Raw genomic sequence first — 14,116 nt, 5'->3', positions numbered from 1 at the left:
GTAAGACATTAGCTACGTTGTAAACCATCTCTTTTGCGACCTCTTCTTGATTCACATCTTTTTGGCTGTTATCGTCGTTAACAGAGGTAAGTTTTCGACTACTTCACCATCTTCACCGAATCCTTTGTACTACTCAAATAATTTCGTTCGCGATATAATAGACGAAACCATTCAGCAACAATTTCAGCGATTCTGAATTTCATCCATTTGAACTGCATGTGAGAAAATATCCTCTCGACGTAGTGCGTTCAAATTCGCTTCTTTGGTACTAACGAAAAACTGACCCCATCTCTTCTGAACTGTAAAAGTTAAGCGCTTGCTATAATCAGAAAAAAGCTGGTTGGATGATTATTGAATAGATCATCTACAGAGATTATTTTATCAAATACCTAGTTTAGTGGCAGCTTCTAAAAGGCTTTCACAAGAGATAGCCTCTGTCATGGATAGACAAGATATTTTCTTTAAAAGGTTATCGTCGTTGAAATCAATATTCATATCTCAATAGTGGCAAATGTTGTCATAAAATGACTGTAAATAGAAAACTGCACTTTGAGAAACGTCTACATCTGCCTGATTCTTGGCCATCGTCAGATGGAAACCAAAACTTTTTCCTTTTTTCTAACAATGGTTTGTTCGTTTAAACGTTTCACAGCTACAAACTCCATTTGGTTTTTCTATGGTGATGAAGATATACGGTGGTTTCGAGTAATCAAATGTTCCTAGTTGATCTTGGTCTAAAAATTCATGAATTGTCTGTCCAGAAAGCTGTTCGTTTACGAAGAATTGTTTCACATGGACATCTCAAAACGGCCAATTAGTACTCCTTACTGACGTTTGACTGTCTGGAACGAATTCAACTAACACCCATAACACGGCAATCCAAAAAAAACAATAAAAATCACTTTGATTTTCAACCGACTTTAACGAAGTTTCTCCGGTTTTGGCTCTAGGTAGTTTGGACGTCATATCCATAAAGACCTCTTCTTGATTCACATCTTTTTGGCGCGATTCTAACGACTTTTTGGCTGTTATCTTCGTTAACAGAGGTGGATATGCCACTGGCATGACTACTACACCATCTTCACCGAATCCTTTGTGCTACTCAAATAATTTCGTTCACGATACAGTAGACAAAGCCATTCAGCAACAATTTCAACGATTCTATAGCCGAAATTCAATTGGAAATACAAAATTTCAAGCAAACTGGTTGCTCAACTCTTTTACCATACTCAATATCACCAAACAAACTTTTCGCTTCGTAAATAAACATGCTAATGGAGACACGGCGATCAAACTTCACATGAACATCAAAAAAAGTTGTACTAATTTAAAGAAAAAAAGTTACTAATTCGATTTACGCGCGCAATTTAAAAGCACCAGGTTAAATTTGATCAAACTATAAATGATAACACAGCAGAATGGACTAGAGAACAACAAGTTAAAGAAATGTCAGGTACCTGGGCACGGACTTAGATGATAAGCTCAAATTATCTATCTTAGATTCTCTAATTTTTTTTTTCATATTAACGTGACGTATTTAAATGACAACAATATCCTACAAACCGAACTAGAAATTGTAATTCCACACACACCGTTTTGAATAAATAGGTCACTAGAGGGTGGATTTGTTTGTGATCGAATGTTTACTGTATACTGTTATCCCTTAGCACCAGTATGAGATAAAACAGAGGGTGTAAACTATTCTAATATAATTCATTGAGCTGCAGAGATTATTGGAATAAACGGCAGCATTTGTATCGGAAACTAATGTAGATTAATAAACAATATAATAGAGGAAATTGATTAGTTCAGGGTACACTTAAATTGATGATAGGAAAATTTTTATTACGAAAGGGAACAATCAAGTAAACTAAATATACAGGGTGTTCCGAGATATGAAGTTCTGATTTCGCATTTTTGAAAGTCTAAACTCAGAAACGAGGGGTCGAGTAAGAAATTTTTTTACGTCACACCATTATTTTCAAGTCATCTGCTCACTCCAGAATTTTTTGCACCAAGTCCCGGAACATCCTGTATAAAGTAAGAGGATGTGAAAAGTGTTAATACGGCTATGCAATACACTATAACGAAATAACAAATAAATCACGTTGAAATTATTCCGAAAAAAAAACCAATTCATCGCAATCTCACCAATCCCTAAAGTTGATTATGAAATGAAAGAGACTGGAATTGAAATTCTTGGAAACATTTATTAATAGAAAATTTACCATGGGAATTGGTTAGATTAGGTTAGGTTAATTCACCATGGGAATTGGTTAGGTTAGGTTAGGTTAATTCACCATGGGAATTGGTTAGGTTAGGTTAGCTTAATTCACCATGGGAATTGGTTAGGTTATGCTGGGTTAGGTTAGATTAATTCACCATGGGAATTGGTTAGGTTAGGTTAGGTTAGGTTAATTCACCATGGGAATTGATTAGGTTAGGTTAGGTTAATTCACCATGGAAATTGGTTAGGTTAGGTTAGATTAGGTTAATTCACCATGGGAATTGATTAGGTTAGGTTAGGTTAGGTTAGGTTAATTCACCATGGGAATTGGTTAGGTTAGGTTAGCTTAATTCACCATGGGAATTGGTTAGGTTATGCTGGGTTAGGTTACGTTAATTCACCATAGGAATTGGTTAGGTTAGGTTAGGTTAAGTTAATTCACGATGGGAATTGGTACGTACTTTATCGAGCAGGTCACACTTAATCAACAACGTCAATTCTGCCGTGCACGTAATTTGGTATTTCGAGACCAATTTTTCCAGCCATACTTCTGCCGTAGCTTGTCAATTTCTTCAGGAATATTTCCCAAGCAAATTCATTTCACGATTTACTGACTTCACTGATACTTCACATTCTCCAGATCTCACATCTCGAGACGCACACATTTGGAACGTTTTAAATAAAAATGGGGTTAGCACCTTCTTCGAGGACCTCAGATGACCTTTATTCTTTAACATGGCGAGAAACTTCGAACATCGGTATGATGCGTGAGCAGGACGACATTTAGAAATTTAGTAAATATTTCCTCAAACCCTTCTAATTTGACAATAGATTAATGGAAAATTTTTAGCGCCAGTTGTTAAATTCATTTTTTTATGACTCTACATACAAAATATTACTACCACAGGCACTACGGCCACCAAAGCGCGTTGGTCTCGTCCATTACATTCCTCCAGTCATCGCGGTCCAACGGTCTACGTCTCAACCCCCTCACACCTAGCTCTCGAAGATCCTCTTCGACATCATCCAGCCATCGTTTGCGCGATCGCCCAGGCATTCGCTGGCCCTCAAGCGTCTGCCGGTACGCTTTAAGGTAGTCATGCACTTGTCATCATCGGACGGATCGTATTTTCCGAGTGTGATTAAAAACATTGATTCACATGCGAATTTGTGCGCGCAAATCCATTTAAATCAATGTTTTTAATCACACTCGGAAAATCCGATCTGTCCGATACGTGCCTGTGCTCCGCCCGATGACGACAAGTGCGTGACTACCTTTACGCACCCCCGCTCCTCAAGCATAGGATCCAAGTGTCCTAGCCATCTGAGTCTGGCACTCTGTCACCAGGCTGGGGTCTTCATAGAGCCGGTAGAGCTCGGTTTGTACGACTGCGCCACACGCTCTGCTCACACACTAGGCCATATATTCGCCATAAGATCTTTCGCTCCCACTCTCGTGCGGTAAATCCGCTTTTTCGTTATCCAATTAAGTAAACGTGACTTTAGTAGTCGTTGGAGACTGAAGTATGCTCTATTCCCCGCTTTAACACGTTCTCTTATTTCCATTGAGTTTTTCTTATACAATCCCACTTCGAAAGCGCCCGGGGGAGTTCTTCTGTTTTTATTTTGGAATCGTTAATGACAATCCTCGCTCTACAGGATTCCTCCTCCAGCTGCTCAAAGCTTTCTTTTCAGTTCACGCTCCTTTCGACTGAGTAGATCAATGTCATCAGCGTTAGCCAGGTACTGCACTGTTCTCTCTATTAACTTCATTATTTCTGATGACTTGTGTCTTCTTACCTGAGACCTCGTCCTATTTGTAATTCTCGTGAGGTCTCCCCCGCTATCTTCACTTTGCTCTTGGTCTTAGCTAACGCCATCCGCACCGGGCGGATAAGTTTCGGAGGAATGCCAAAGAGACACAGGGTGCTGTAGAGGTAAGATCGAATAACACTGTCATAAGCTTGTCTATAATCTATGAAGGAATAGGAATAGTAAAAATTTGATCAGTTGTTGATCTACCTCTCCTGAATCCGCACTGGTAATCTCCCAGGGCTATTTCGGAGAATGCTTCCAGTCTATTTGCAATTACTTATAAGTCACACTGAACATTTCCCCTGTAATTTGCGCCGTCCATCTTTGACGCTCTTTTATGTATAGAGCATATCAGTGCCGTCTTCCATTCACTCGTCATCTGCTCCTGCTGCCACATTTTCTGCATGAGGTCATGCACGCACCGCTTGACCTGCTCTCCCCCATACTTCAATAGTTATCAGGTCCCCACCAGGTGCAATATGATCTTTAAGGTCTTTACTGCACATTCTACATCCCACAAACTCAGGGGATGATTATTTTATCTTCCACACTCCTATTTTATTACTGTATCATAAGTTTGCAAATAATTTTCTGATATTTTTTAATCAACTCTTATGTTCGAAGCTGCACTATAATTTGTTCTGAAAATATGGTTCCGAGTAATTTTTGGTACATAGTAGAAATCTTCGATATGCTGTGTTCAATATGTATGGTAACGAGGTGATTAAATCTTTCTGGAAAATTTGGTAGAAGGAAATTTCAACAGCAAGTAGGATTTCTTTAAAAAAAAAAATACAAATACTTTTGTAAATCTATATTCAGTGTCCAGTATCAAATTACGATAATAGTGTTTAATATCTATTTAAAAATCATTATAAATAATTATTAACAAAAAAAATATAACAAGTACTAAAACCAATACATTATAAGGTACCAAGATAATTCTCAAAAAATTCTACTTTTTATAAAGTACACATTTTTTTCCACCTAAGACTTATGTGAATTTTCATTTATTTCATCATTGTTCTTAGTTTCTTTCACTATTTTCTATCACACCCACTTTATATTAGTTATAACGTCCATTTTTTTTTTGGACCTTCACTTGTTCTTTTTCTGTTTGTATTGATTTGAAGTTGAAACAAATATCATTGAAAAAAACTCATATTCAATACCGCATACATTATATAAACTAGACTAATGTAAAATCCTTCGAGACGACTAATTTTGTGCTATATTTGGAGCAAGCGGTGCCAGAAAATTGTGCAGGGGGACATCTTACCTCATTTTATTAAAAAATTATATACATACATTTCGGTATAGTTTATAGTATTAGCATTGTTATGAACAAGTCCGCGATATAAACCCTGGAGCCGGTGCTGTCTGGTTGTAGTGGAATTCCAAAATTCGGCGAACACACGACACGTTTGATATATCCAGAATTCGTCTGATGTTTGTTTTTAATATCAGTTGTTTATCATAGCAGGCAATCCGTTTACATTTTTTTTGAACTAATTTCTAGGAAGGTCTATTTATTCATTTGTTTGTTTCTTTTTTTTCTAGAATATTTGAGCACTTCATTTGGATATATAAACAAGTTCGTTTAGCGCAGTGAGTTTAGTTTATAATAAATAGTTATAGTGAACAGAATGCAATAGCAAAGTAGAATTTAAATTATTCAAGTTAGTTAAGTGTAGTGTAAAGTGTTTAAATAAATTAAGAACGTAAGAGACAGTGTTTATGAATTCACCCTACGAATAGAACCACTATAAATAAATAAGAACAACATTACAGTATCAACAAGCCGTTGTGTATGTATTAATAAAACAAACGTTACATTCACGTTTTTAGTTCATTTTTAATAAAAACATTATCAGTCGCCCTAATTTTTTATTTACAAATTTAAGTTTTATTTTCGCTGCTCCAGGGGGAGGTCGTGGCCCCCTTGTCCCTTTCTGGTGACGCCCATGATTTGAAGCGTTTTGTCTTAACAGATCAAAGAAATTCAAAATATCATTTCATTTTGTCTGTATACGCGATAAAACAATCCAATATCAACTGGTTTGTTAACGGTGGTGGTTAAAATTGATTCCGAAATTGATTTGAATTTTTTTACAAATATCTATGGGGTTCTAAGAGATTTGAAAAATATCCAAACCATTTTCAAAATTACAAATTATATTGGTACTAGACAAAATACACAATTACTGATCACTTCCTCAAGTTTGTTCATTAAAATTAAAACAAAGTTTAAATAATTACCTCACTGAATAAATAAGAAAATACATTCTTAACAATATAGATCAATCCTTTTTTAAGTTTGCGCTTTTTACATAATATACCCATAAATCTCCCCAGTGTAGTGAGTTCACGCAAAAAACTATTGTTATCTGAGGACGTTAAGTTGCTTATCGAAACGCGCGTTAGACAGTGTAATTGTGAGTGTTATGTAATGATAGTGTAAATAGTGTGTAATGTAAAACTATAATGGAATTATAAAATTTGGCGAATGCGGCGGCGTCTTTGATATTGCCTTTGAAGTATGCTTTTTATAAACAGAAACTATTTTTTTGGAACAAATTGTTGAAAAACAGTTTAAATATTAATTTAAATTTTCTAATTCTAATTTAAATTTAAAGTTTAAATTAGAAAAACGTTACAATAATTAGTTACAGAAACCTAAAACCGGTAGAAATAGACTAGGATTAGTATATGCAGACGATATAGTAATCATAGCTGATACATTCAAGAAAATGGAAAAAAGACAATAGAAGACCTGGGAATGGTAGTAAATATCGAGAATGCAAAAGAATGGTAGTTATAATGAAAGGACAAAGAATAGATAGTGACCACTTTTGCATGTGGAGATGAAGCAACTAAGGAAAATAGCAGGGACAAGGATGGATAGGATAATAAAGGAGGTAAACACCAAAAATATAATAAGAAAAGTGACATAAGCAAAAAGATATAATTAAAGAAGGAAAGTGAGGCCCATGAAAACTTGGCTACAACAAATAGCACAGGAAGGGGGACGACAAAGGAAAACAATACATCAAATGAATGAAGTAGCAAAAAATGAAAACTGGAATTCAAACACACTGATGCTAGGAAGTGCATAAAGAGTTCTATAAAAGAGTGAAGCAATTCAATAATGCATATCTGCATTAAATGCAATGTAGGTCTCTACTTAAATTGTAACTTCCCAATTTTAAACTTTCTGTGTTTCTGTCTTACAAAGAAATAATATTTCTAATATTACATTGGACAAATATCAAATTTAGCGTTGTCATGTGGTAACATCTGGTTTAAAGAAACTAAAGATTTATTTTGTTATCTTAAGGTTGTTTTTAGGTTACATATATTAAACGAAACTGTCAAATATTATTCATTATTTATAAACAAAAAACTCCGTCCTTTAAGGGTTAAGTCGATGTTCCCTAAAATGTTCCTTCAGTGTTAGATTATTTGGTTCTCAGTGTCTTAAATCTTTTCAATAAATATATCAAAAACTATATCTTGTTTTTTATTCTAAATTATTTTTTCTAGTGCTAGTTTTAACTACAACTCGATGTGACAATTAGTTTTATCTGAAACTCAAGTAGATCAGTGGTAAATTCTAGTTTTAAATGGGTATTTCTAGTTTTAACAAAGACATTAGGTAAAAACTAGTTTTAACCAGGGAAAACGAGTTCTAACGAAAAATGATTTTTAACTGTAACATATATATTTACTTCAGTATAAAGTATGTTGCGATCACTTGATGTTACTCAAGGTAATGTCCACTTTAAATTTAAAATAAAAATATCTTTATGGATATTCGAATAATAGTGTAGAAAATTGTAGTAACTATTATTAAAACTTTGTTTTAGTTGGATAAATCTCAATTTAAAATAAGAACATTTTATTGGGATTGTGATGTATACATCAATTTAGGTATAGACTTATAAATAATAAGTAGGTATCAGTAAAAAAATTCACAGCTTACACGCATATTGACGCTTTCTAAAAAAAACATGAAATCACAACTCAGAGACAAATTTTTTACAAGACTATGCCAACATTACACACTAATGTTTACCACTACTAAATCTAAGGAATTCCTTGAAAGCCTCTTGTATTTCTTCGTCCATTTCTGGTTCGGGATCACATAATTCGTCAGGATCGAAATCGTCTCTAAAAAATGAATAAAAATATTAAATAAAAAAAAATAAATAATTCATTCGAAACTACATATAAGCCATCTGTGAAACCAATCAACTAAGTTTAAAGTTAAAACTTTTACATTAAGTATAATTAAAGTTTAGATAAAATGTTTCATATTATTTTCATAGATTTTAGTAAGTTTCCGAATAAAACGAATGATAAATATTGGTTTTAAAAGTCCCATAATCACGATATATTTTTATTTCAAAAAATATGGGTGAGATGGAATTGGTTCAAATACGGGGTGATATTATTTTACTTCAAATTTAAAAATGAATTCAAAAAATGGAAATGATAACATTATGCATTAAACTACATTCCCCAGCAAATGGTTAATTAGCTATTAAAAAAATAGCTCTGACTACAATCAGTTAACGGTTTTGCAGAATTCGCTTAAAAAATACCATTGACTTAAATCAGTTAATGGTTTTTTAGAATTAGCTATTAAAAAATACCACATATTTCAATCAGTTAGCAGTTTTGTAAATTCAGCTATTATGAAAATGCCACTGGTTTCAATCAGTTAATGGTTTTGTAGAATTAGCTGTTACAAAGATGCCACTGACTACAATCAGTTAATGGTTTTGCAGAATTAGTTATTAAAAAATACCACTGACTTCAATCAGTTAACGGTTCTGTAGAATTAGCTAGTAAAAAAATACCACTGACTTCAATCAGTTAATAATTTTGTGGAATTATTACAAAAAAGCTACTGACTTCAAACAGTTGATGGTTTTGTAGAATTATTACAAAAAAGCTTAAAATCGTTATGTAGAATTAGTTATTAACAAAAATTTTTTTTAAAATATTGATTACACTACAGTTTCTATTACAGTTTCCAATCCAAGCTCTTTCTAACTACTAAAAGAGTTTATTGACGAACTTACATATTTTTTAATAATTAGTACTACAGAAATATTTAGCATTTAGAAGTATTGAAAATATGACCAATAGTATTGTATTTAATGTAGGTGACACTCTTATTTATTCAGCGTGGCTACAAATTAACCCTTTCTTTATATATAACTGTTTTAGTACAGTCTTAAAAGTTTTACCATGTAAATATGATACTTACGTATCATAATCTTCATTCGAGTTGATATGGGACGCAATAAATTCACTTTCTTCAGTTGTTAATGAACCTCCATCAATGTCGTACATAACTTTAGTTGGTAATCCATCAAATACATCGTTATCTTGATCTGAACTAAAGTCACATGATAATAATTTAATATTTAATCAACAATTATTATTAAGCAAAAATATAATTATTTCATTTTGATTTGTGTTATATATACTTTAAAAATATTAAACGAAAGTATATTTTACAATGAAGATGAATTAATGAATGACTTTATTGAATTAGATCTAGTTTCCTAGAAAAATGATACAAAATATTTATTTATTATTATTCTAATCTTTAGTTATTTTCATTCCTACTTTCCAATAATGTTTTATATGAATTATTTATGTGCTTACTCTGAGAGTTCTTCAGTAGAATGACCCCAATTTGAAGCTCGTAATTGGAATATTGAGTCTAATAAAATTGCTGCAGATCCACCTATTCTTCCTTTCAATGACTTGAGATGATGGAAAACTTGATCTAAATTTTGTTTGTTGCTTTGCTCCAATGAATATCCTGTCAACTGCAATTCGTTCAATTATTTAAAAAATCGAGTTATTTTTAGTATTAAGTGAATAAAATTAAAACATTATAATTAACTGGTTTGTATATTAATGTGATTAAATTGTATTAACGCCAATAAAATAAAAAAGTTTCATCAAACAAAATGACTTTGAAATCAGCCGTAATTTTTTTTTTTTTGTAAAAATTATAAAGCAAAGTATGCTTTGTTATCAAAATAAGACCATTTCTAAATCCTGAATTTCAGGACCTGAAAGAAACAACATGATAATACATCATTATGAAAAATTAAAAGAAAAGAATCAACAAATCTATCAGTGAAAAATTATTTTTTCTTTCCAAAACCAAAAATTTAGTTATTTCTAGATCACTCTGTATATGCCACTCATATCGGTTGTGTGTTCATAATGGATGTTTTTTTTTCATTTAAAAAGCAAGCACACCACTCAAGTAGTTCGAAAATCTCAAAAATTAGCTAGAAACACTCATAAAAAGGGTATAAAACACAAAAATTACCTATAAAAACTCGAAAATTACATAGAAAAACTTGGAAATTACGAAGGAAAGCTCAAAAACTAGATAGAAAACTAAAAAATTAGCTATAAAACTAAAAAATCAGCAATAAAAACTCAAAAATTAGCTAGAAAAACTCAGTTCTAGTACAATGGAATTATTTTATTACCTATATTGTCATTTTCTTCTTTAAAAACATTATTTTCTTTAGTTGGATTGGTTTAGTTATCACTAACATTCAACTTGTGAGTACATATAACAGAGTATTCAAAATGGGGTTGACAGGAAGAGATTTAAAAAAATGAATCAGAAGAAAATTTATGAAGGAAAGAGGCGTGTAGTGCATTTTAAACCTTTTTTATTTCTACAAAATGACAAAGACAAGATCAATGATAAAATGAAAAGGAGATAATAATCATAAACAAGAAAAACCAAAGAATCAATATTTTTTAGCATATATTTTATACCAATATCTGTTAAACAATAACATTATTTGAAATGTTAGAACAAAAATATTTTCAGACTTATGGTTGATCTCTGTACTCTGAATTTCTTAGAATTTATATTTTTTGGTCGAACTTTTTTGAATATAAAAAACAAAATGAGCAACAAACCATTTTCAAATTACTAACTGCTATTTTGACATTCTGAGAAAACTCAACAAATTAGTACAGCTGGATACCTTGAATTTAGATATTACTCTGAACAAAAAGTTGTTTTCATTCATAAATTTTTCTTACCTTCAATGATTGACATATACATTTAATATTTTCATTGCCACCAAGTTCTAACAACTTGTTAAAGGCTTCAATTAATAACGAGCCATAAACAGTGAGATGAGGCAGTTGTGTATATAACTCTGCAATTAGAGGTACCACGTTCTTTGTATCTGGATTCTCTTCTATCTGTTTTTTACATCGCAAGTGTAATTCTGCTCTGAATGTTGGACTGCCTTGTTCTATACACCAACATAACCGTGCTCCAGTATATCTGAAGTTTGGGTGGTTTATAGCCTACAATTAAAGTAAATTTTTGAAACAATTATGTCTATTGATGATAGAAAAGATGATTTTTTTAACAATATGATGAGATATGATGATAGAACAAACAAAAAAATGTAACTAAACTCAACAAGGATTAATCAATCTACATTTCTAAATCACGAGAAAATGAAACTTCCTCAATCTACATAAAAATAGTTTAGGAAGCCTATTTTCAAGTCAACATCTTAAATTATAGTTCTGATAAACATCAGATGTAATCTCTAGCACTACAACACAAAATCTATTCTATAAAAAGCAGTTACTTCAAACTACACTGCCGAGCATAAAATTTGCAAGTATGGGACAGTCTTCAGCAGAATGTGATCCAAAATCTGATCCAAAGCATGCCACGTCCTTTGGAAGCTGTTATCAGTACCAGAGAAGGAAACACTTGCTACTGGAGGCATTAAAAATTTTTTATTTCAACGAAAATTGCTCATTTTCATTATTTAGCATAAATTAAAATTATTAATTTCTATTACTTTCAATACACTTCAAAACCCGAGAAACGAAAATTTCTCAAATAACTTCAAATAAAGGGGTGACTCCAATTTTATACTTGGCAATGTATTTAAAATAGATCTGATTGGTATTTGGTAACACTGATGTCATTAGCAGTATAAATATTTAAAATATGCATCAATCAATATTAATTTCAAAGTGGTAATTTTTTGTTAATATTAATTGTCATGTCTTGCCATTTTGGTGTTAAGAAGAAGAAAGAAGATTCCACCTTTATTGTCAGATACTTGAAAAATTATGAAATACAGTATAAAAACCCATCAAAGCTGAGGAGCATTTACTCATATTAACCAGAGAAAAAGACAAACTCTATCATTCTGAAACCATGCTAGGTTTCTTTATAAAAACAATCATATATTAACTAATACCAAGACACTTGTCTATATGTGTATCTGAATTTGTTTTTAAATTGACAAAAATCAATTCAAAATTGCCAAAACTGGCGCAAACAGTGTAGATGAGAATGTTGGTGTAGTGATAATAATAAATACATAATAAAAACAATATCAAAAATTACTTTTACAAACTGAGCAGTGATTAGGACAAGAAATCCTCGAAATGAAAACTGATGAAACCAAACATAGGAAAATACAAAACTATACAAACATACATTTTTATTAACAGTGCACAGGTTTTGAAATGGACCCAACATGTCTCTATCTGACGAAAATATTCAGCACTGCATGTATTTGTAAATTATAGCTTGGCACATATTTTATTAAAGTTAAGCAAACAGTATAAAATTATAAAAATAAAATTTTGAATTTAATTTACTGTTTTGTTCCAACCTGCTAGTCTGAATCATTCTTGGAAGTATTTAAATGATATTTTCTGCGCAATATCTGGCTATACCCAGTTCTTGCTATCAACCAAGTATTAAAAAGACCTTATACAAACTATATAGATGCAAAAGTATAGAAGTATTGTGAAGTACATTCTATATATCATCAAATATATAAAAAAACTAGTAATAAACACTTCTTATAATATATTTAAACTGCATTACCTGCTCTACAATTATCTCTGCAACTTGTGATGAAACAATTAGATCTTCTTCCATAAGGTAAGGTTCGAGAGTTTCCATAAATAAATCTAATAAATTATGAAACTGTCCAGGATCTTTAGTTAGTGTGGAAATTACTTTTTTTATTCGATGCAAATCAGAAGGAAATTCATTATTTACATCTGCGTTATATACATTACTTACTGGGACCGGTTCTGGCTGAACTTTGTGAGCTTTCAAACGATTTTGTATGCTACTAGTGACCTGCCCCACTGAATTAGTAGGACACATAATAGGTTCCATGTTTTTAGGATACCATTCATTAGCTGTAGCATTTAATTTCGACTTTGCCACTATTTCATCAATATCTATAGCATTTTGTTGCAATGGTGCATTACTTGAATTGCTTTTATTTACAACTATAGAATTTGTTTGCGTGGACTGATGCGAAGAATTGTTAGGTATGGATAAAAATTTAGGTGGTCTTAACTTTGACGGAGCATTACTATCAGATTCTTCCCATAATACTGGTTTTTCACTCATTATTAAATAGACCGCGAGACCTTTCCTATAAAATTTTCATACATATGTCTGGAAAGTATAGAATATCACATTTATCACAAAAAGGAAATAAACAAAATACCTGTACTTCCTACCAACAACGCTGTTGACAATGACAACTAATTTAACATGATACAAGCTCAAGTCCGTTTTATACCTATCTGCAAGCAATACCTCAAGATGGTAACCTAAAATCTACACATTGACATGTATCAGGGTTGACACTACATTTTATTGACATCAGATGAACAAACGTTTATTCGAATTCAGTAATTATGTAGTGATTAGCAAACTCATTAGATTTCAATAATTATCAGTATCATTTAATAAGTTTTTTAGGCACTAGTCATTCCATTTGATATAATCAATAAAAAAAAAACAAATTTCGTACAGATTTTCAATCTGTTGGTATCAATGATAGAGAGCTACTACAGAAACATGCTCAACTGAAAAAAAAACATTTCTAGGCGTATATTTGTAACTCAGGCATGAGAAAACAGAAAATACCTAATTTTCTGTTTAACATTAAAAAAATTGACTAAATTACCTGAATAAATAGGTCTAAACAATATATAAATTCACTCTCA

At 31.9% G+C, this 14,116-nt stretch overlaps 1 protein-coding gene across 1 annotated transcript; it reads right to left on the bottom strand.

Annotated features, from left to right (window-relative positions):
* Nucleotides 1-4,841: 4,841 nt before the first annotated feature.
* LOC130902330 (polyadenylate-binding protein-interacting protein 1) lies at nt 4,842-13,722 on the bottom strand. The gene is made up of 6 exons (XM_057814402.1): nt 13,612-13,722; nt 12,972-13,536; nt 11,141-11,413; nt 9,722-9,888; nt 9,318-9,449; nt 4,842-8,212 (listed from the first exon to the last, which is right to left on the bottom strand). The coding sequence occupies exons 2-6, from the start codon at nt 13,509-13,511 to the stop codon at nt 8,107-8,109; spliced, it is 1,218 nt and encodes a 405-aa protein (XP_057670385.1). The 5' UTR covers nt 13,512-13,536; nt 13,612-13,722; the 3' UTR covers nt 4,842-8,106.
* Between the last annotated feature and the right edge of the window lie 394 nt (nt 13,723-14,116).

The sequence above is a fragment of the Diorhabda carinulata genome, chromosome X (assembly GCF_026250575.1).
Source record: "Diorhabda carinulata isolate Delta chromosome X, icDioCari1.1, whole genome shotgun sequence".
Classification (NCBI taxonomy): Eukaryota; Metazoa; Arthropoda; class Insecta; order Coleoptera; family Chrysomelidae; genus Diorhabda; species Diorhabda carinulata.
This window is presented reverse-complemented; position numbering and strand designations above follow the sequence as displayed.